This window comes from Dipodomys spectabilis, unplaced genomic scaffold (assembly GCF_019054845.1).
Source record: "Dipodomys spectabilis isolate Male_0828 unplaced genomic scaffold, ASM1905484v1 ptg000001l, whole genome shotgun sequence".
In the NCBI taxonomy this organism is placed as follows: Eukaryota; Metazoa; Chordata; class Mammalia; order Rodentia; family Heteromyidae; genus Dipodomys; species Dipodomys spectabilis.
Genome location: NW_024870678.1, coordinates 19216091 through 19236523, shown reverse-complemented (window position 1 = coordinate 19236523; position 20433 = coordinate 19216091). Strand labels below are relative to the sequence as shown.

General features: G+C 38.0%; 1 protein-coding gene across 3 annotated transcripts in view; it reads right to left on the bottom strand.

Annotated features, from left to right (window-relative positions):
• Positions 1-20433, bottom strand: part of Akap7 (A-kinase anchoring protein 7) — a 123421-nt gene that overhangs the window by 69976 nt on the left and 33012 nt on the right. For all 3 annotated transcript variants that reach the window (XM_042667406.1, XM_042667513.1, XM_042667430.1), the window contains exon 6: positions 5351-5463. In XM_042667406.1, the coding sequence (XP_042523340.1) occupies positions 5351-5463 (113 nt within the window). The remainder of the gene's footprint in view (positions 1-5350; positions 5464-20433) is intronic.

Genomic DNA, 20433 nt, shown 5'->3' with positions numbered 1-20433 from the left:
AAGTAAGTGTCTTATGCTTGCTAAGTAAGCACTTACCACTTGAGCCACACCTCCAGGACAGCCTGAACTTTGATCATACTACTTGAGTTGCTGGGTATGACAGGTTTTACACTTCATCCATCCATTGTGCTTCGCCACAATGTGCACCTCTGTGCGCAACCACTGAAATTGTGAACTTCTTTTGGCCTGGGCTGTCCTCATACCCAATCCCTTCATCTCTGCCTCCCAAGTAGCTAGGATTACTGCACCTGGCTTTATTCCTCTAGTGTTGTATTCGTTTCTCTAATTTTGTTAATGATAATGTTGTTGATAATGATTCAGTAAATATCTTTACAGATAAGAACTTCATCTTTTAAATATTTTCTTTAGAATAACAACCATCAGCAAGGACATCTTAATTATAAGGAATCTAAACTCCATCACTAATAGCTATCAGCTGAGTCCATTGAACTCACTGACCATCCCAATTCTGTAAATCACAATGATTAATCTTTGCTAATCCTTATACCACATATTTGTCCTAACAAACATTGTTCTCATACACTGTGGTTGAGAGTATAAATTGGCACTGTTGTTTTAAAAGGCAAATTAGAAGAGTTTGGGTAAAGTTATAATGAATAGTTTTCCTTAGAATCTCCAAGGGGTTGGTTCTTTGAAATGCTGCCCAATCTACCAAAGAAAAGTGAACAAGGATGTGTAGTATAGCACTGTTGTGGGAGCAAAGACACAGAACCAACCAAATTACTCATTAATGGAAAAAATAAAATAAAATTCTGATAAATACAATTATAAGACAAAGTTTGATTTCTAGCCAGCATGGTAGCTCAGAGCTGTATTCTCAGCATCAGGAGGCATAACACTTGGAGACACTCTGGGCTACATAGTAAGTATACTCTGAGACCTGTAAGCTACATAAATATATAAATAAATGTTTTCCTTATTTCACTTTGAAGGATTGTATGTATTTCAATTTTCTACAGTGAACATATATTCAGATATGTTATATTTTATAAGTAAAATTTTAAAAAGCACCAGAAAGGATTCAAATATAATATGTGGGGGAAAACTGTCATTTATCCTCTCCATCTTTTATTTCATTATTAATCTCACACTAAAAGCTAGTAATGCATTCTGCAGTTACTAATTCTAGCTTCAACGTGATTGCACTAAGGAATACCTGGAAAGCTGCGGAGGCCTTATTTTGGGTGTGTCTGTGAGGGTGTTCCCAGAAAGAAACTAGCATGTGAGTCTGGGCAAACTGGGTGGGAAGAGCAAGCTCAATGTAAGTGGGCACCTCACAGATGGTCAGGCGCTCCAAAACAACAAAAATGGAGAAAATGCAAAAATGCTGATCTACTTCTCTCTCTCTCTCTCTCTGTTCGTTTCTAACTCTCTATCCCTCTTGCTGTTCTTTTCTAGCTCTCTCTCTCTCTCTCTCTTGCTCTTCTTTTCTAGCTCTCTCTCTGCTCTAGCTCTTTCCTCTCTCTTTCCCAGCCACGTGGAGTGCCAACCTTGCCTGGTCTCAGCAGGTCTACTGAATAAACCTACCCCTTACCTGAATACCATGTGAGTGCTGCAGTTCTTACTCAGCTACCTCTTTTTAAAAACCTAACATAAATGGTGCCGTGACTCGGATAAAGGCTGAAAGTCAGGATAGCTGGGATTTCTCTGTTTTTTTCCTCTTTTTTCTTTTTTTGTTCTTCCCTTTTTGCTCTGAGGAATAGCTCTTTCCTCTCTTTCCCAGCTCTCTCTCATTCCCAGGCCTTTCTCAGCCACGTGGAGTGCCAACCTTGCCTGGTCCCAGCAGGTCTACTGAATAAACCTACCCCTTACCTGAATAAAATAAAAAAAAAAAAAAAAATGCTGATCTACTCTCTGAGCTAGAACACATTCTTCCTCTCCTGCCTTGAACATAAGAACCTCAGGTTCCCTAGTCCTTAGACTGTAAGACTTAAATTAGCAGTCTCTGGCCTTGACAGTTATACCATAGGTTTTCCTGATTTTGAGGCCTTCAAACTGGGACTGAGCATATCACAAGCATTCCACAGGCCATGGGACTTCCCAATCTCAATAATCACGTCAACATATTACCCTAATAAACCTCCTTTCTTGGGTTTCCTCTCCTCTTTTCTCTCTCTCTCTCTCATCTCTTTTTCTGTCCTTTCTCTTCCCTTTTCCCACTTCCTTCCTCATTCCGTTCCTCTTTCCTCTCTGTCTTTCTCTCTTCTCCATACCTCTCTTCTTCTCGCCATCCCTAATAGTTTCTCTTGAAAACCCTTAACTATATACATTCCATTATTGTCCTAATTAATGACAACCCTTGTAAATAGTGGACCAAGACTAAAAACCTAGAAGAGAATTAGCACTGAGAAACAGACCATTAGACTCATGAAAAACATTAATGAGGAGCCATGAATTTCAAAGTAACCTATAATCCAAACCAAAAAGAGACTAAACTGAAGAAATGAAATTCACTTGTATGTATAGCATCTTTTCATATTGGTTTAAAATTCAACAGTATATTTACTACATTAAAAAATAGCTTATGGCTGGGAATACGGCTTAGTAGTAGTGTGCTTGCCTAGCATGAATGAAGCCCTGGGTTTGATTCCTCAGTACCATATAAACAGAAAAGGCCAGAAGGGGCACTGTGGCTCAAAGTGCTAGAGTTCTAGCCTTTAGCAAAATGAAACTCAGGGACAGTGCCTAGGGACAGTGCCTAGGCTCTGAGTTCAAGCCCCAGGACTGGCAAAAAAAAAAAAAAAGGAAAAAGGAAAAAAGAAAGCTCAGTGGTAGGTATAGTTACCTACCGTGCACGAGCCCCTGGATTTGCATGGGGTCAGGGAGAGGAACATGACCTCTTGGCTAATTATTTAAGCCTGCAAGTCTCATCATATACAAAACTATACTACTGTAGCAACCACCTGTATAAAAGTCACCTAAGACACCTATTTAACATCAAAAGTCAAGATCCAAGGTCCACTTCCAGATCTCAGGGTAAAGAATGGAACTCTCCAGTTCCACAAGCATTCCATACAACTCATGAATCCCAAAATTTAAGGTCTACTTTCCTCAGAAACACTTAAAAATCACAGTGGTGATTAGTCATTCCATAAATTAAAAAAACACCTCATACTTGTTTTTTCTGGAGGACAGTAAGATTATATAGTAGTCTTTACCTCTCTATGGTTTCACTTACCCACATTCAATCACAGTTTAAAAATATTAAATGGGAAATTCTAGAAATAAGTTTTATGAGACAGAACTCTAAGTACGGTGCTAATGAGGAACCTACAAGTTTCAAGTTGCATACCACTGTGAGCCATGTGATGAAATCCTGTGCTGCCCTCTCTGCCCCATGCAGGACGTGAATCTTCTCTTTGCATGGCATTCCTACATTTAATACACTGCCCTCCCAGTAGTCATTCATCTCAGTTATCAGATGATCATTCTCAGATGCAGAAAGGTGCCTCCTTAAGGTATTTTACCTTTTGAAGTCTCATATCCCTTTTCCCTAAATGAGAGTGTCAATTCTGTGAAACTAACTTCCAAGAAAGCATTTAAAGGCAGTCTAAAAATGTGTGTGTGTGTATATATACAAATATATATACATACATATTTGTGTGTATATATGTATAGATATACATGTATATCTATACATAAATATATATATATATATCCTAGAACAGTCTGCGTATGTCTTTGAGAAATGCCATTGGGTGTTCCCATTTCAAAGTTAATAGTATAAAGACAGAAACATTTTGAAATGGAGATATTACCTTCACCACTGATTTGTCATTCTGTAATTAAATGAAACATCTTAGGAGAAGACATCCATTTAAAAGCAAACAAGAAAGATTACCAGTAAAGAAGAAAACTGTCCGTCTATAAGTAATATAAAGTTGTTTTTCAGATTTCTAAAATCTATCCTTTACACAAGTCATTTTAAGTAACATTCTAGAACCATGTAATATAGATATTAATATAGATATTACTGAATTTGTGACACAGTTATTTAAAAAGTCAAGGTATCTCTTTGAGGATATATTAACAGTGGCATGTACAAAAGCCATAACCACAGGATGGAGAATCACGTTCATCAATGTTTTAAAGACCAAAAAGACTTTTTGAGGGCAGAAGACATTTAATCCAAAACATGCTAAATTTAGGGGGAAAAGCCCTAATTACAAAAAAAAAAAAAATACCTTTGACCTTAGAGCTGCAAATGAGTCTTCACAGCAGTAAAAGATCATGGAGAAAAGAATCTCAGTAATCTATTTGACCACCTCCCAACTCTGGGGGTAATGGAGCAGACAGGGAAATTTCTTTTTTCTTTTCTTTTTTTTATTGTGAAAATATTGTACAGAGGGGTTACAATTGCATGGGCAAAATAAGGAGTACATTTCTTATCAAGCATTGTAGCCTCCTCCTTTGTTTCCCCTTCCCATCCCTTCCCATCCTCCCCCCCCCCCAATCCCTTATTTGCAATAACTAGTATATGTCTGAGTCAAGCAGAAAAGGTCAGATAAGTTGATGTTAGATGAATTAAACCCTAAGATATGTATTCAAATGTTTTTTTTCTTTCATGCGATTGTTTCTAACACATTTATAAGATTATTTCTTTGTTGCTTTGTATGTCCCTCCCCCACAGTATAATCCCTGCTTTCACTGTATTTGAAATCGGTATAATTTGTGGAGGGGAAGGGAAAAAACAAATCATTTAAATAGGGATACAGGTGGACCCATTGCAACAATGAGGTGTACAAGTCGTTATGTCGAAAACGAACTTTACAACTTTGGGGGTGGGGGAGCAGGCTAATTTTCATAAGGAACCTCTCCTCACTTACTCTTGCCCAACTCCTGCTGCACTTGTTCCAGGCCTTCAATGAAGGCAACTACTGAAAGAGCTACTGGGTCTTTTGGAAACCTTGAAAGTCCCACCTAAAGTAGGGTAAAAAGCTTTCTTGAAGCTTGAAGAAGCCAGGGGCAGTGAGCAGCACTGTTTGCAGGTGGACACAGGAAGCCAGAGAGCAGAGGATACAAAAAAACATAAACAAGAAAATGTACAACTAAACTCTAACACCATCGAGAGTCCACTCAAGTAGCAAATGTGGTGACTGAAGCAGCTCAGCATATGAGGGTGGTTGTTCACCTCACAGCCAGAGGCCATGAGGGCACAGCTGTGGAAACCTCTATGGTGGACTCTGGGCATCTTCCATAACCTTGGAATTGGAACCAAACTAACCGGGAATCCCAGGAGCAATGGGTGGCATAATCTACTACAAATGTCATTCATGCTGAAGCTAGTGTGGCCTGGTAAAACGAGGCTGAAATAAAACAGTGCACTCACATTCCTACGGAGCACTGGTGCTTTTGACAACTTCATAAAGGTCAGGTGAGGCTTAAAACTTCTGTTTTCGCCTGCCAGGATGCCCTTTTCTTGAAACGTCTTTTTTGCGGTCTCTGAAGAAAATGAAAAGGAACACAAAAATGCTGTTATGACACATAGTTTTCTTAATCATAAAAGTGCCAATTCAGAAGATAACTGATTGTACTGTGGTGAAGATTATGCCTTTTGAGATTTTTTTCAAGAGACAAAGAGGAAGAGAGAAAAACAGTATATAATAACAAATACCTAAAAGTTGAAATGAGCAGGTTAGACCATGCAGAAGATCGAATCTCAGGGATTGAAGACAGCCTAGATATTATAGAGAAAGAACATACAACCATCCAAGACAAGTCCAAGAAATATGATAGATCTATCCAACACCTGGAAGACACCATCAGAAGGCCTAATCTAAGGATAATGGGTGTAGAGGAGCACCTAGAAACAGAAGTTAATGGTCTAGGAAATTTGTTTAACAGGATCCTAGCAGAGAACTTCCTAAACATGCAAAAAGATAGGCCTGTTCAGATACAAGAAGCCTTTAGAACCTCAAATAGACCAGACCAGAATAGGACATCCCACCGTCACATTATAATCCACACAGGATCAACTCAGAACAAGGAAAAGATCCTTAAAGCTGTCAAGGAGAAAAGTGTAATCACCTATAAAGGGAAACCAATTAGAATCACCTCAGATTTCTCAGCAGAGACAATCAAAGCAAGAAGAGCCTGGAATGATGTATGCCATGCCCTAAAAACAAACAACTATCAACCAAGAATACTGTACCCAACTAAACTCTCCTTCATAACTGAAGGCCAAATAAAAACCTTCCATAGCTAAAAGTTGAAATGAGGACATAGGATGACCCATTGCAACAATGATAGCCACAAGACACTATATTGAAAATGAACTTTACAACTTGGGGGGAGGAGCGTTGCAGGGAGGAGCAAGAGAGGTGGGGAAGGGAAGGGATATTGGGAGTGAGAGAACAACAAAGGAGAGGGTAACACCACTGGATAAGAAATGTACTGATGGGGGCTGGGAAGGTGGCTCAGTGGTAGAGTGCTTGCCTTGCATGCATGAGGCCCTGGGTTCGATTCCTCAGCACCTCATAAGCAGAAAAAGCTGGAAGTGGTGCTGTGGCTCCAGTGGTAGAGCGCTAGCCTTGAGCTGAAGAGCTGAGGGGCAGTGCCCAGGCCCAGAGTTCAGACCCCATGACTGGCAAAAAAAAAAAAAAAGAAATGTACTGATTACCTTACTCATGTAACTGTAACCCCTCTGTACAGCATCTTTACAATAAAATAATTTAAAAAAATAACAAATACCTTATGATAGTTAAATCTCCAGTGATTTTCAACATGGAACAGAGTATACACACACACACACACACACACACACACACTAATTTGACATAGATAATAAATAAAACAATTGTTTTCTTGACATGATTCTGGTTTTCACTGAACATTTCAGTGGTTTGCTCATATATTAAAAAGTACTGGTGATCTAAAATTTCTGCTTCTGACCAAGATTAAGTAAAATAAACCTCCCCAAGAAATAAGGAATAGGGTTAACATCATGATGGACTCATCCAAGAGTACCCAGGTACTTGATGATGAGAATCCAGATGAAGCTCAGCCTTCCAGGGATGAACAGAAAACTTAGAGGAGAGAGCAAAGCAGGTAGACAAGTCAGAGCACTTAAGAAATGAGACTTATGCCAATGAAAAGTGCCAAAGATTGGCAGAGTTTGCATTTGTTCAAGCAAACCACCTAAAGAAGTCACACTTGCATAGGGTCAAAAATACTCTGTCCCACATCCCACCATCACATTATAATCTGCACAGGATCAATTCAGACCAAGGAAAAGATCCTTAAAGCTGTCAAGGAGAAAAGATCATTCACTTATAAAGGAAAACCAATTAGAATCACCTCAGATTTCTCAGCAGAGACAATCAAAGCAAAAAGAACCTGGAATGATGTATGCTATGCCCTAAAGACAGACAACTACCAACCAAGAATACTGTACCCAGCTAAACTCTCCTTCATAATAAAAAAACCTTCCATAGCAAAGAAAAACTGAAACAATATATTTCCACCAAATCAGCCCTACAAAAAATACTTAAAGATGTCCTACACATAGAAGACCAACAAGACCACAATAAAGGCCAAGAAAACACACCCAAACTGAGAATCCAAGAACCAGAGGAAGAACCCAGTTGCGACAGCCTCCAAGAAAGTGGATAAAATGGCAGGAACTCCCAAATACCTCTCAGTCCCATCTCTCAACATTAACAGACTTAACTCTCCAACTAAGCAACATAGACTGTCTAGTCGGATTAAAAAGCAAGGTCCTTCTATCTGCTGCCTTCAGGAGTCACACCTTGCCCATAAAAACAAACACATTTTGAAAGTGAAAGGCTGGAACAAAATTTACCAACCAAAAGGCCCCCATAAACAGTCAGGAGTTGCAATCCTAATATCAGATAAAATAGACTTAAAATTAAAATTACTGAGAAGAGATAAAGAAAGTTGCTACATACTAATTAAGGGACCTCTTTTAGGAGGATATTACAATTCTAAATATCTATTCACCAAACAATGGAGCACCCAAATTTATCCAAGAAACACTACTTTCTCTCAAATCTCACATAGATCCAAAGACATTAATTGTTGGGGACTTTAATACACCACTATCCCCATTAGATAGACCAACTCAGCAAAAACTCAACAGAGAAACCGCAGATCTAAACAACTGCATAGAACAACTAAATTTAACAGACATCTACCAAATATTTCACCCAGCAGCATCAGAATACACTTTTTTCTCAGCAGCACATGGAACATTTTCCAAAATAGACCTCATTTTAGGTCATAAAGCAAATTTGTCCAAATTCAGAAACATTGAAGTTATACCTTGTATTCTCTCAGACCACAAGGGAATAAAATTAGAATTCAACACCAAAAGCCACCAAAGAAAGTCCTGTAACACACGGAGGCTGAACAACACACTGTTGAATCACCAATGGGTCATGGAAGAGATTAGAAACAAAATTCAAATGTTCATGATAGTCAACAAAAATGAACACACAACTTTGAAATTATGTAATCATTTAATCACAATCAAAAAAAAAAGAACCTCGGGGAAGGGAGGGAGGGAGGGGATGGTAGGGGGAAAACAATGGAGGGGGTAACAATGTTCAAGAGGAAGTGTACTCATTACCTCACTCATGTAACTGTAACCCTCTGTATAGTAGCTTTACAATAAAATTAAATTTAAAAAAAAAAAAAAAAGAATAAACTATTAAAAAGATGTTAAAAAAAAAAAAATGAACACACAAATTACCAGCTCCTCTGGGACACAGCTAAGGCAGTACTCAGAGGCAAGTTTATAGCTCTGAGTTCCTACATCAACAAATTGGAGAGATCTGAAACCAACAATTTAATGAGACATCTGAACCTCCTTGAAAAAGAGCAGCAAGATAAACCCCAATCCAGTAGATGGAAAGAAATAATTAAAATTTAATCAGAATTAAATGAATTAGAATCCAAAAAAACCATAGAAAGAATCAACAAAACAAAGAGCTGGTTCTTCGAAAAAATTAACAAAATTGACAGACCCTTAGCAAATCTTATCAGAAAAAGAAGAGAACACACCCAAATAAATAAACTCAACTCTGAGTTTGATGAGAATGGAAATATCACCACAGAAGCAACCAATATTCAGAACATTATAAGAGAATACTTCTCAAACCTTTATGCTAATAAGTTTGAGAACTTGGCAGAAATGGACCTTTTCCTAGCAAATATCGACATGCCGAAACTAAACCAGGTGAGTTAAACCACCTTAACAGGCCCATATCAAGCATTGAAATAGAAGCAGCAATAAGAGACCTCCCATCTCAGAAAAGCCCAGGTCCAGATGGTTTTACAGCAGAATTCTATAAGGCCTTCAAAGCAGAGCTCACACCAATACTCCTCCAACTCTTCAATGAAACTAAAAGAGAAAGTTCACTACCGAACTCTTTCTATGAAGCCATCATAACCCTCATCCCAAAACCAGGCAGGGACTCATCAAAGAAAGAGACCTTTAGACCCATTTCTTTGATGAACATCGATGGGAAACTTCTGAACAAAATTTTGGCCAATCGACTTCAACAATTCATCCAAAAAAATCATACACCACGATCAAACAGGATTCATTTCAGGGATGCAAAGCTGGTTCAATATCCACAAATCAATTAATATAATTCATCACCTCAACAAGAGCAAGGATAAGAACCACATGGTTATCTCAATAGATGCAGAAAAAGCATTTGACAAGATCCAACACCCTTGATGATGAAGGTTCTGTAAAAATTAGGAATCCATGGAACATTCCTCAATACAATACAGGCTGTATATGACAAACATACAGCCAGCATTATACTTAATGGTGAAAAACTAAAGCCATTTCCTCTTAACTCAGGAACAAGACAACAATGTCCACTCTCTCCTCTTCAATCTAGTATTAGAATGCCTAGCTACAGCAATAAGACAAGATGCAAACATAAAGGGGATCCAAATAGAGAAAGATGAAGTAAAACTCTCCCTCTTTGCAGACGACATAATCTTGTATTTAAAGAATCCCACAGACTCCACTCCCAAATCACTCAAGCTGATTCAAAACGTTGGCAAAGTAGCAGGGTATAAAATTAACCCTCAAAAATCAATAGCTTTTCTGTATACCAACAATGAGAAAAGTGTGGCTGAAATTAGGAAAGCAACTCCATTCGTAATAGCCCCACAAAAAATAAAAATACCTAGGAATTAAATTAACCAAAGAAGTGAAGGACCTCTATGATGAAAACTTTAAAAACCTGAAAAAGGAAATCAAAACAGAACTTAGAAAGTGGCAAAAACCCCCAAGCTCCTGAATTGGAGGGATCAACATCGTGAAAATGGCAATACTTCCCAGGGCTATCTACAAATTCAATGTGATACCTATCAATATTCCAACCTCATTCTTCAAGGAAATAGAAGAGGCAATCCAAAAATTCATATAGAACAATAAAAAACTCAAATAGCAAAAACTATCCTTAACAGAACGAACAGTGCTGGAGGAACATCAATACCAAATTTCAAACTCTACTACAAAGCCATAGTAATCAAAACAGCTTGGTACTGGCACCAGAACAGACCTCAGGACCAATGGAATAGAATTGAAAACCCAGAAATGAATCTACAGAACTATAGCCATCTAATCTTTGATAAGGGAGCTAAAAAAAAATAGAATAGAAGAAAGACAGTCTCTTCAGTAAATGGTGCTGGCAAAATTGGTTAACTACTTGTAGAAAACTAAAGCTAGATCCTTATATATCACCCTGCACCAGAATCAACTCCAAATGGATCAAAGACCTCGGAGTTAAAACAGACACTCTGAAAACATTACAGGATGGAATAGGAGAAACCCTAGGTCTCCTTGGCACAGGACGGAATTAGAGACCCAGAAACACAACAAATCAAAGAAAGGTTGGGCAAATGGGATTGCATGAAATTGCAGAGCTTCTGCATGGCAAAGGACATAGCCCGCAAGATCAATAGAAAGCCCACGGATTGGGAGAAGATCTTCACTAGGCATACAACGGACAAGGCTCTCACATCTAAAATACACCTGGAACTCAAAAACTTAAATCCCCCAACAATAAATCCTCAAAGAAACAATTGCCCAATAAATAAGTGGGCTAAAGACTTAAAGAGAAACTTCTCTGAAGAGGAAAGAAGGATGGCCAATAGACACATGAAGAAATGCTCAACCTCCCTAGCCATAAAAGAAATCCAAATCAAAACAACATTGAGATACCACCTCACCCCAGTTAGAATGGCTAAAATCAAGAACTCTAATAACAACAGATGCTGGAGGGGATGTAGACAGAAGGGAACCTTACTTCATTGTTGGTGGGAGTGTAAACTTGTTCAACCAGTGTGGAGGTTCCTCAAAAGACTCCACATAGAGCTCCCCTATGATCCAGCAATCCCACTTTTGGGCATTTACCCAAATGTTCACAAACAAGACCACACTAAAGCTACCAGCACGGCTATGTTTATTGCAGCATTATTTACAATAGCTAAGATATGGAACCAACCCAGATGCCCTTCAGTAGATGAATGGATCAAGAAAATGTGCTATATATACACAATGGAATTCTATGCCTCCATCAGAAAGAATGACATTGCCCCATTTGTTAAGAAATGTAAAGACTTGGAAAATATTATATTAAGTGAAGTAAGCCAGGCCCAAAGAAACATAGGTCCCATGGTTTCCCTTATTTGCAATTACTAGTATATGTCTGAGACAAGCAGAAACAGTCAGATAAATTGATGTTAGGTGAAATGAACCCCAAGATAAGGACTTAAATGTTTTTTCTTTCTTGCTATTGTTTCTAACATATTTATAAGATGATTTCTTTGTTGCTTTGTATGTCCCTCCCCCATGATATATCCCCTGCTTTCACTGTATTTGATGTTGGTATAATTTGTGGAGGGGAAGGGGAAAAAAAACGTTTACATAGGGATACAGGTGGACCCATTACAACAATAAGATGTACAAATCGTTATGTCGAAAAATGAACTTTACAACTTTGGCAGGGGGTAGGGGAGAGATGGGAAGGGATAGGAAGGGAAAACAAAGGAGGAGGCAACAATAATGCTTCATAAGAAATGTACTCATTATCTCGCCCATGTAATTGTAACTCCTCTTTATGGTATTTTCACAATTTAAATAAATAAATAAGAAGAAGCCAGACTTGGAAAAAAATACCCTGTCCATTAGCAAGACAGAAAAATAAAAAACCTCAAGATTCCATGGGACAGTGGGAAAGCAATAGGGTTGACCTCAGTGAAGGGAAATATCTATAACTAGCTCTGGGTTGGTGCTACTCTAACTTTATATCCCAAAACAAAGAATCACTTTTTAGGAATAAGAAATAATCTAATAATCAATACAAGGTATGCAAACAAACAGGGCAATATTGTCCATAATGAGGAGATAAATCAAGTCATCAGAAGTGACCCACAGTTGACACAGGTGTTAGAAATAGCAGACAATGCCCACACACAAAAAACTGTTGTGATTGTATTCTCCACATTTTAAACATCAAGTAGAGACAGAGAAATGTAAACTGTAAAAAAGACCAAAGTCAAGTTTACAGAGAGGAAAACTTCAATGTCTGAGAAAAATAAATTGGATGAAAATAAGCAGGTTAGAACTGCTGAACAACAACAACAAAATGAGTCAGTTTAAAGACGTATTAAATTAGAACCCAACCAAAATAAAACACTTGAAAAAGGAAATAAGAAATAAAAGCAGAAAACATCAATGAATTGTGGGACAAATTCAAGTTGCCTTATATATATGAGGAAATCTGAACAAAAGAGGTGAGAAAGGAGTCAGAGGAAATATTTAGTGGGGCATGAATTGCCACAACCACAGAGAAAACTGTATCAGTGGTAACTATGTAAATTAAAAGCACCTAAGAATTTTGAACTACTAATTCCAGTTGAGTTTCTACTGCTGCCATCTGCCTTTGACTGGTGATAAATACCTTTGGTGAGTCAACTTATCCACAAAACACATTCAGCAAGTCCTGTCTTCTTGTCTAGTTGCTAGATCCTGATTCAATGTCTGTGGCCAACTCTGGATCACATCCCCTGCCATAGCATGAGGGGGAGAGAGAGAGAGACAGAGACAGAGACAGAGACAGACAGACTGACAGACAGACAGACAGACAGACAGACAGACAGACAGACAGACAGACAGACAGAGTGTGCATGTATTCATGTGTGTAAGAGTGCATTTCACCAAAGAGTGCATAGCCAAAACAGAAAGATGGTAGTCTTGAAAGAAAATGCCTTGGATCAGTAACAGTATGTCCATAGCAAATACAACAGTAATTAACTTACCAACATATAGTTTAAAAAAATTACAAAAACGTAAATCCTTTCTGAACTCTTTAGTCATAATCCATAATCCAACTTTGGTCCTCTATGTTTTGGCATACTCTCAGCTTTTTCGAGAGGACTCAGGTGAAATATTAGACTGAATGGCACAAAAACGTTATTTTCTTAATTCAAAATTACCACAGTTTAATATATATCATCCTGAACAAATTTACTAAGGTCTTAAGATTTGGCTGAAGTAATTACAGCATAATTTCTAAATCCTCAAATATTTGAAGACTTTCTACGTTACAGAGCTTTCGAGATCTCACACAGTGAAGCTTCCCATAGGAACTTCACAACATGTTCTTAACTTCTCATGAAACAAAAACAGCATCAAGTTATAGGCATCCAAATTCACTTATTCATTTATGGATTGAACCCTTGCCAAGTGGCTAATCACATTATCTACTAAAGGCAGTAGGCCAATGAAGTGACTTCTTAAAAGTATTTGCTAATGTTGGTTTTATAGCTCAGTTAACATTAGCATCCATTGCTTAGCCAGTGTACTTTGCAATGATTACAGATATATCATCTTTAATATGAGTTTTTATTAATACAAAAGCCACATGTCATTTTTCATCTAAGTTAATTTGTTTCCTGGAAAAAAATGTTTATGAATAATTAGATGTTTTAATTCTTCTAGTAGCACAGAAATTCCTTCAAGCACTAAATAGAAAATTATACAGTAAATATATCAGACATCCTTCAAAAGTCAGCTCAGAGTGCTTCCTAAATGTAATTTAACTCAAAGCTGAAGATGAAAGTGTTTGAAGAGCAATTCCTTAAAAATATATTTGAAATACTAGGAGCCTTTGCCAACTTAAGTGAACACTAAAACACTTTAATAAAGAAACAATATTTTTATAAACTAGCAGATACAGCTATATCTTTATTTTTTTATTTTACATATACGCTTATTTATATATGGGAGATTTTCCTCAAATGAATTTTTTAACCTAATTTTATTGTCAAGGTGATGTACAAAGGGGTCAGTTACATTCGCAAGGTAGTAGCAATAAACTTACACTTAAAGTGCAAAGAAATTGTTAAAAATAGTTTCAAACAATAAGAAACAAGATTTGTTTTTAATTATATTTTTCTTTGAAAAGCATATATTTTCACACACAACTCTTTTCTCCCATTTTCTCCTTTCCTAAAACTGTGATGTTTATGTGACAGTAAGGTAACAGGGTCCTAGGTACTAGAATTTCTGCAGGAACTATCATGCTGGGAATGAAAATTGTCTATCCCAAGAACCCTGGGGTCAGGAGAAGGCTACCTAGCTATCTCGGTAATTGGGACATACAGCATGTTTGCTGGCTTTTGTTTCATCTTTTCTGTGAGTTGTGGCACTGCTATCGAAGACACAGAGACCAAAGACAATTTGTCTCTCTTCAGTTTTTGCCTATACTATATATACATTTATAAAGAGGGAGGAAGAAGGGAGGGAAGGAAAGGAGGAAGGTAAAAGAGAAGGAGAAGGAAGAGGAAAAGGAGATGGAAAGAAGATATTTTATATATTTTTTTCTTTTAATAGAGGCAGCATTTGAATCCACAGCCAAGCTTATAGGCAAGATTGTACGATACAACTTAGTGAATGCCACAGGATGGTAACCATTGGCACATTTCAGACATAATGTTCACACAGTCAGTAAGAAAAGGCAGGCAAGAAGAAAAAAAAATAGGGCTGGGAAGTTGGCTCAGTGGTAGAGCACTTGCTTGCATGCCTGAGGCCCTGGGTTCAATTCCTCAGCACCACATAAGCAAAAAGAAAAAAAAAGTCAGAAGTGGTGCTGGGCTCAAGTGGTAGAGCGCTAGCCTTGAGCTGAAGAGCTGAGGGACAGCGCCCAGGCCCAGAGTTCAGGCCTCATGACCGGAGCCCCCAAAAGAAAAAAAAATACTCCCTGTAACTGTGAAACCTAGAATTCTTCCTTTTTCTCCTTATCAGGTGTCAATAGTCCTTTGCCATTTATGGTAAAATGGAAAAGTTAATGTTTTCAAATGCATTTATGATACTCTGATTGATTAAAATCTCTGAGAAATTAGAATTCTAGAATGATTTCAATTGGAACTTTTGATGTTCCAGTTTATGAACACAAATTCCTACAATGCTTTTTCACTTGTTTTTCTCTTTTTAGTTTACAATTTTTAAAAATGTAAAATAATGTGTAGATGTAATATTCTGACAGACTAAGCTTGTTTTACAGATAAATGGTTATATCTTTGTAACTATGCCTTGTCAGAAGTTTGCACACATAGAGTTTCTATTCTAAGATACCAGTTATGGCTTTACTAGTGAATTCAAGGTAAACTCCATCTAAGGGCTACTCTTTCTAAACTTTTCTTGTTGCTTAAATTGGCAGAACAGAGGGGTCTGACTGGCAAGATCATAATCATCCACCAACAGAAGTAAGCAGAGCAGAAAGGCTCACTGAAGTGGGGTTCTTATGTGTATTACCTATCCTTCCACCAGGAGAGCTGTTAGAACTTTTAGATACCTTCCCTACATTGGCACCCACTTGTATCCTGCCCCTGGATTTACTTCAAGAAATGGATATGAAGCTCCTTATTTCACTTCTACATTTCGGGTCCTTTGATGGAAGCCACACATACATCCAGTGATAGACAGCCCACCAGATAGCACAGAGTCCCAAATCTCTCAAGACTAAGGAATGGACACTAAAAGGGTGATGTGGGGGGAGTTATAATAAGGAAATGGGAATTAGGATCCTTGCAGGAAATGTTATCTGGGAATGAAAATGCCCATCCTCAATAGCCATGAGCCCAGGAGAAAAGACCATCTGCAGTTATCAGTCCACAGCTAAATTCTTATGTGTATTTCTTGGCTTGTCTCATCTTTTTAAAGTTATTACACTGCTATTAGCAAGGAGGAAACAAATTGAAAAATTCTCTTTCCCCAGTTCTGGCCAAAATGGTGAATAAATTCATTTTTTTCCATTATTATGTACACATCATGTCTTTTTTCTCCCAATGTGATTGAGGGTTTGGATGCAGAGTCAAGCTTTATGGCCAGGCATTCTGGCAAGAGCATCTCTAATTTGAGAATAATTACCAAGATTATGCACAAAACTGATCATATGCTAATAAAAATTCAGTGTTCCAAATATTTTTAAAGAATAAACAGTATGTTGGGCTGGGAAGTTGGTTCAGTGATAGAGTGCTTGCCTCACATGCAAGAGGCCCTGGGTTCAATTCCTCAGCACCACATAAGCAGAAAAAAGCCAGAAGTGGAGCTTTGGCTCAAGTGGTAGGGTGCTAGCCTGGAGTTGAAGAGCTGAGGGACAGTGCCCACGCCCAGAGTTCAGCCCCCAATACTGACAAAAAAAAAAATCTCCCTTTTAAAAAAAAAAGCAGTATGTTTTATAGTTTTTAAAAGATAGATATATGATTAAACAGTATACAATAGCAAGCAAATTCTGTACTTTCCAGTAGGAAGACACTTGTCAATATTATTGTAAATTGTTATGAAACAATGTCATATATAATGTGAAGGAATTTCAACAACTTTTTAGAATCACTTTTCAGTCATATGAAACTTTAAAGAAATAAAAGTCCCAGAAGTTTATTTGAGTCATTCCTGTGGTATTACTAGTTAATGAATTTGTTTCCACATGCTGTTTGAAGTGTCTTATTATATGGTTTTAGCAAGTGATTTTAACTATACGTTTCAAAATACAGGATGACATAATGTTGAGACCAACTTCAATTTAAAAATTTTATACCCTTCATTTTAAATAGATATTTCCAATTGATTATTCTGTAAAACTGTCAAATAGAATTTTAAAACATTTCATCCTTAAGAGCAAGTCTTTAAAATTACACTTTGATGTAAGGAGTGGCATTGATTCCACATCAGTGAGCAGACAGAAGCAGACTGTTCTAACACTAACTGGATTCCCCTTGAGTTCTTAGAAACATCACCCAGCCCTGGCAGTAAAAGCAATGAGACCATAATAAATCATCTCCCAGGCACTTCATATCCTAACAACCTGAGTTCAAAAGAATTGTCAGAGAGTTCTAGTACTTCAGGCTCCACGGACACAAAGATGAAAGAATCCCTCAAAGCATTCTCATCCCAGTTGAGAAAGATTTCTAAGTAATAAATGCAATAAAGCATGACAGTTTCTACAACAGCCATTTGTCTAGATAGTGGGCACCGTGTGGGACAACGTAAGAAATAAAGCTAAGTGCACAGTCAACCACTGAGAATCTTCATACCACAGTACTAAAAATAGAGTTTAACCCTATGCCCAGCAGACAGACAATAAAATCATTTAAGAAAGGAATATAAAAATTACTTCTTTTGTGGTACAGAAAAACAGCAGGGGAGCAAGGTGCAAAAGATAGGTAAGATGATCACGGAAGTACGGGGAACAGGTAAGCGATGTCTGAGGAACTGAGAGAGTGTAATAGAATAGAGACAGAACTGAAGAGAAACTAAGAGAACTTACAAAGGCAAGTTGACAGCATTTCCTGACTGAATATCTGGGATGACATTTGACTTTCTGGCTCATGGACAGATTCACTCTCCATCAACACAAAAGAAGAGGCATTGTTAAGGAATCAGGAAGTAGGTTCAGAAACCAGAAAATGCAAATATACTTGAGGAAGCAAAGAGATAAGCTAACAGAAAAACAAAAAGATATATGAAAAATAGTAATGATAGGCAGCACTGTCTTAGAACCCAAAAGGAGAATTTAAGAAAGGGACTGTGTGTTCTTTCATGTAATAAACCAATGAACGAATGATTAGAAAGCCATCCGCAAACATTTTCTAACTACAACACTGCAGTTTGTGGTGAGCTACCTTGCTCAACCCAGAAATCATGTGTTCCAAGACGCTGCTGCAGTCTTCAGAGGTCAGGAAGATAGCCTCAACACACTTCAAATGGGACATCTATGAGTGTGTAATGGGTAGTGGTCATATAGCTCAGATTTATACCATCTCCCAAGTCTGGTGGCTTACTATCAAAATATGTGAATGAGACTTTCTCAGAAAGATCAAGGATATCCAGTATGACCACACCCTGCTGATGGCTGACTCTACTGATGTAAAGCCAGAAAATTTGGAAGTCCTGATGCATATGCTCACTGCCACAAACCACCAAACCCACCATGAGGATCAGAGGTCAGGATGCACCTTTATAACAAACAACAGTTGTAGGATTATTTTTAAAGTCATCAATGGCCTGTGGTACAGTGTAATAATGGATTAGGTATAACCTACTGACAAGAAGGTTAAAGGAAGGAGAGTAAACAGAGGTTACAGAATGAGAGACACAGGGTTATGAGCATGGCTTACCATAATCTTTAGCCCCTTCAGAGGTCAAGTGAAAACTATATGGCTCAACACCTCCCTCTCCCCTCCCCCCCCCACACAAAAAAAAAAAAAAAGAATTAGAGACAACAATTAGAGACAGACAATTCTTTTGAAGATACAAACTGAAAAGTGAAGAAGAGGCATGATGTGGGAGGAAAAAGCAGGAGATTTCCCATGTAATTGTAACCCCTCTGTACAGTATGTTCACAAAAAATAAAAAAAGCAGGAGATTTGAGATTTAGATGTGCTCTGGAGCTTTTTGATATTAAGTCTTAGGCTTCTCACCTTAGTTTTCTGCTTATATTGGCATAGGGTAGGGGTTACCGAGTTATTAATGAAAAAGAGAAAAATCTGATGAAGAGAAAGGACTGAAAATAGACAAGTAGAAAAGGAAGAGCAGGAACAGTTGAGGGAATTAACAGGCAGTCTAAAGATATCTGTTTTCCTAAAGCTATAGAAAAGTTTTAAAGCCAAGAGTAGTAGCAGACCAGGTTACTAAGTACAGAGACGTGCTGTGAGCAGGTCCCAGGCTCAGGGTTATCAGTGAGGGAGAAATGGAGGAACAGGCTTCTCAAGATAGGAGGCAAAAGCAGTGAGAGACAACTGCTCTGGCACCACCAAGCAGACTTGCTGCTGAGTCTGCAAACATGTTTTTCTAGGAGAACTGACAGTCCTCTTGTATGATTTCTTCATTTCCTCAATCACTCAGTAAACATTTATAGCACTTATTACATATAACAAAAATACTGGGAATACATATGATGAACAATAATGATCAACCAGGCCACAACTCTCACTAGGACTATTTAATCATTATGCCTATTTTTCTCTCCCTGCCCCCAGCTCTTTGCCTATTTAAACCCATAGCTCAGTCTGTACCCTGAAGATGGGTGGAAATGAAGCACTATGCTCTCTTTCTGTCGTTTGCCATGTAATAAACCTCTTTCTCTGCCCTTCCAGAGAAGGAAAAATAAAAAATATAATGAAGTGGTGAATAAGACAGTCCTAGTCCTTGCTGTTTATGGAACTTACACTAGTGGGAAGGTCAAGAAGATGATAACTTTAATTTGTGATAAGGGCTTGCATATTCCCACAGGGTTACAAACATATAAGGACACTCAAAGTGGACAGTGAAGACTCTGAAAGGTGATAACATTTGAGATTCAAAGAATGAAAAGTTCCAAGTAGAGGGAATATTTAGGCATTTCAAATATTCCAGGCTGGAAACAAATCTATGTTCCAGTACTTGAGAAATGCTTAACTGCAAAAAAGTAACCAAATCAAGTAGGCAAAGAGAGTCACAGTGTAGGGAACCAGACACAGAGGAAATTGTGGGCGCTGGCAAAGATGTCTGTTTGGCTTTTGCTCAGATTTTGAGGCAAAAAAGCAAACTTATCTACCACTGGATTATTCTACCACTGAGGTTTGCCAACCAGTTCAAACAGAACTAGAGAACAGGGCAACTGAAAAAGGCACCAGGAGTGTGCTATACCCTGAGGCCTTAGCTAGTATAAAGAAGAATGAATCCAGGCTAACCTGGAAAAGACTGGAAAACAGAGGTCTCAGTGAGGACTAGAGCATGAGCAGGAGCAGAATGGAAGTAAAATACCAAGGTTTGGACATTGTAATGATAAGAAAGCTGTATGCAAGTTCAAGGTCTCGAAAACAGGTAGTTCTGGCCTATGAAAAGTTGAAGTTTTTGCCATGTTCCTGGATAACTACAGTGGT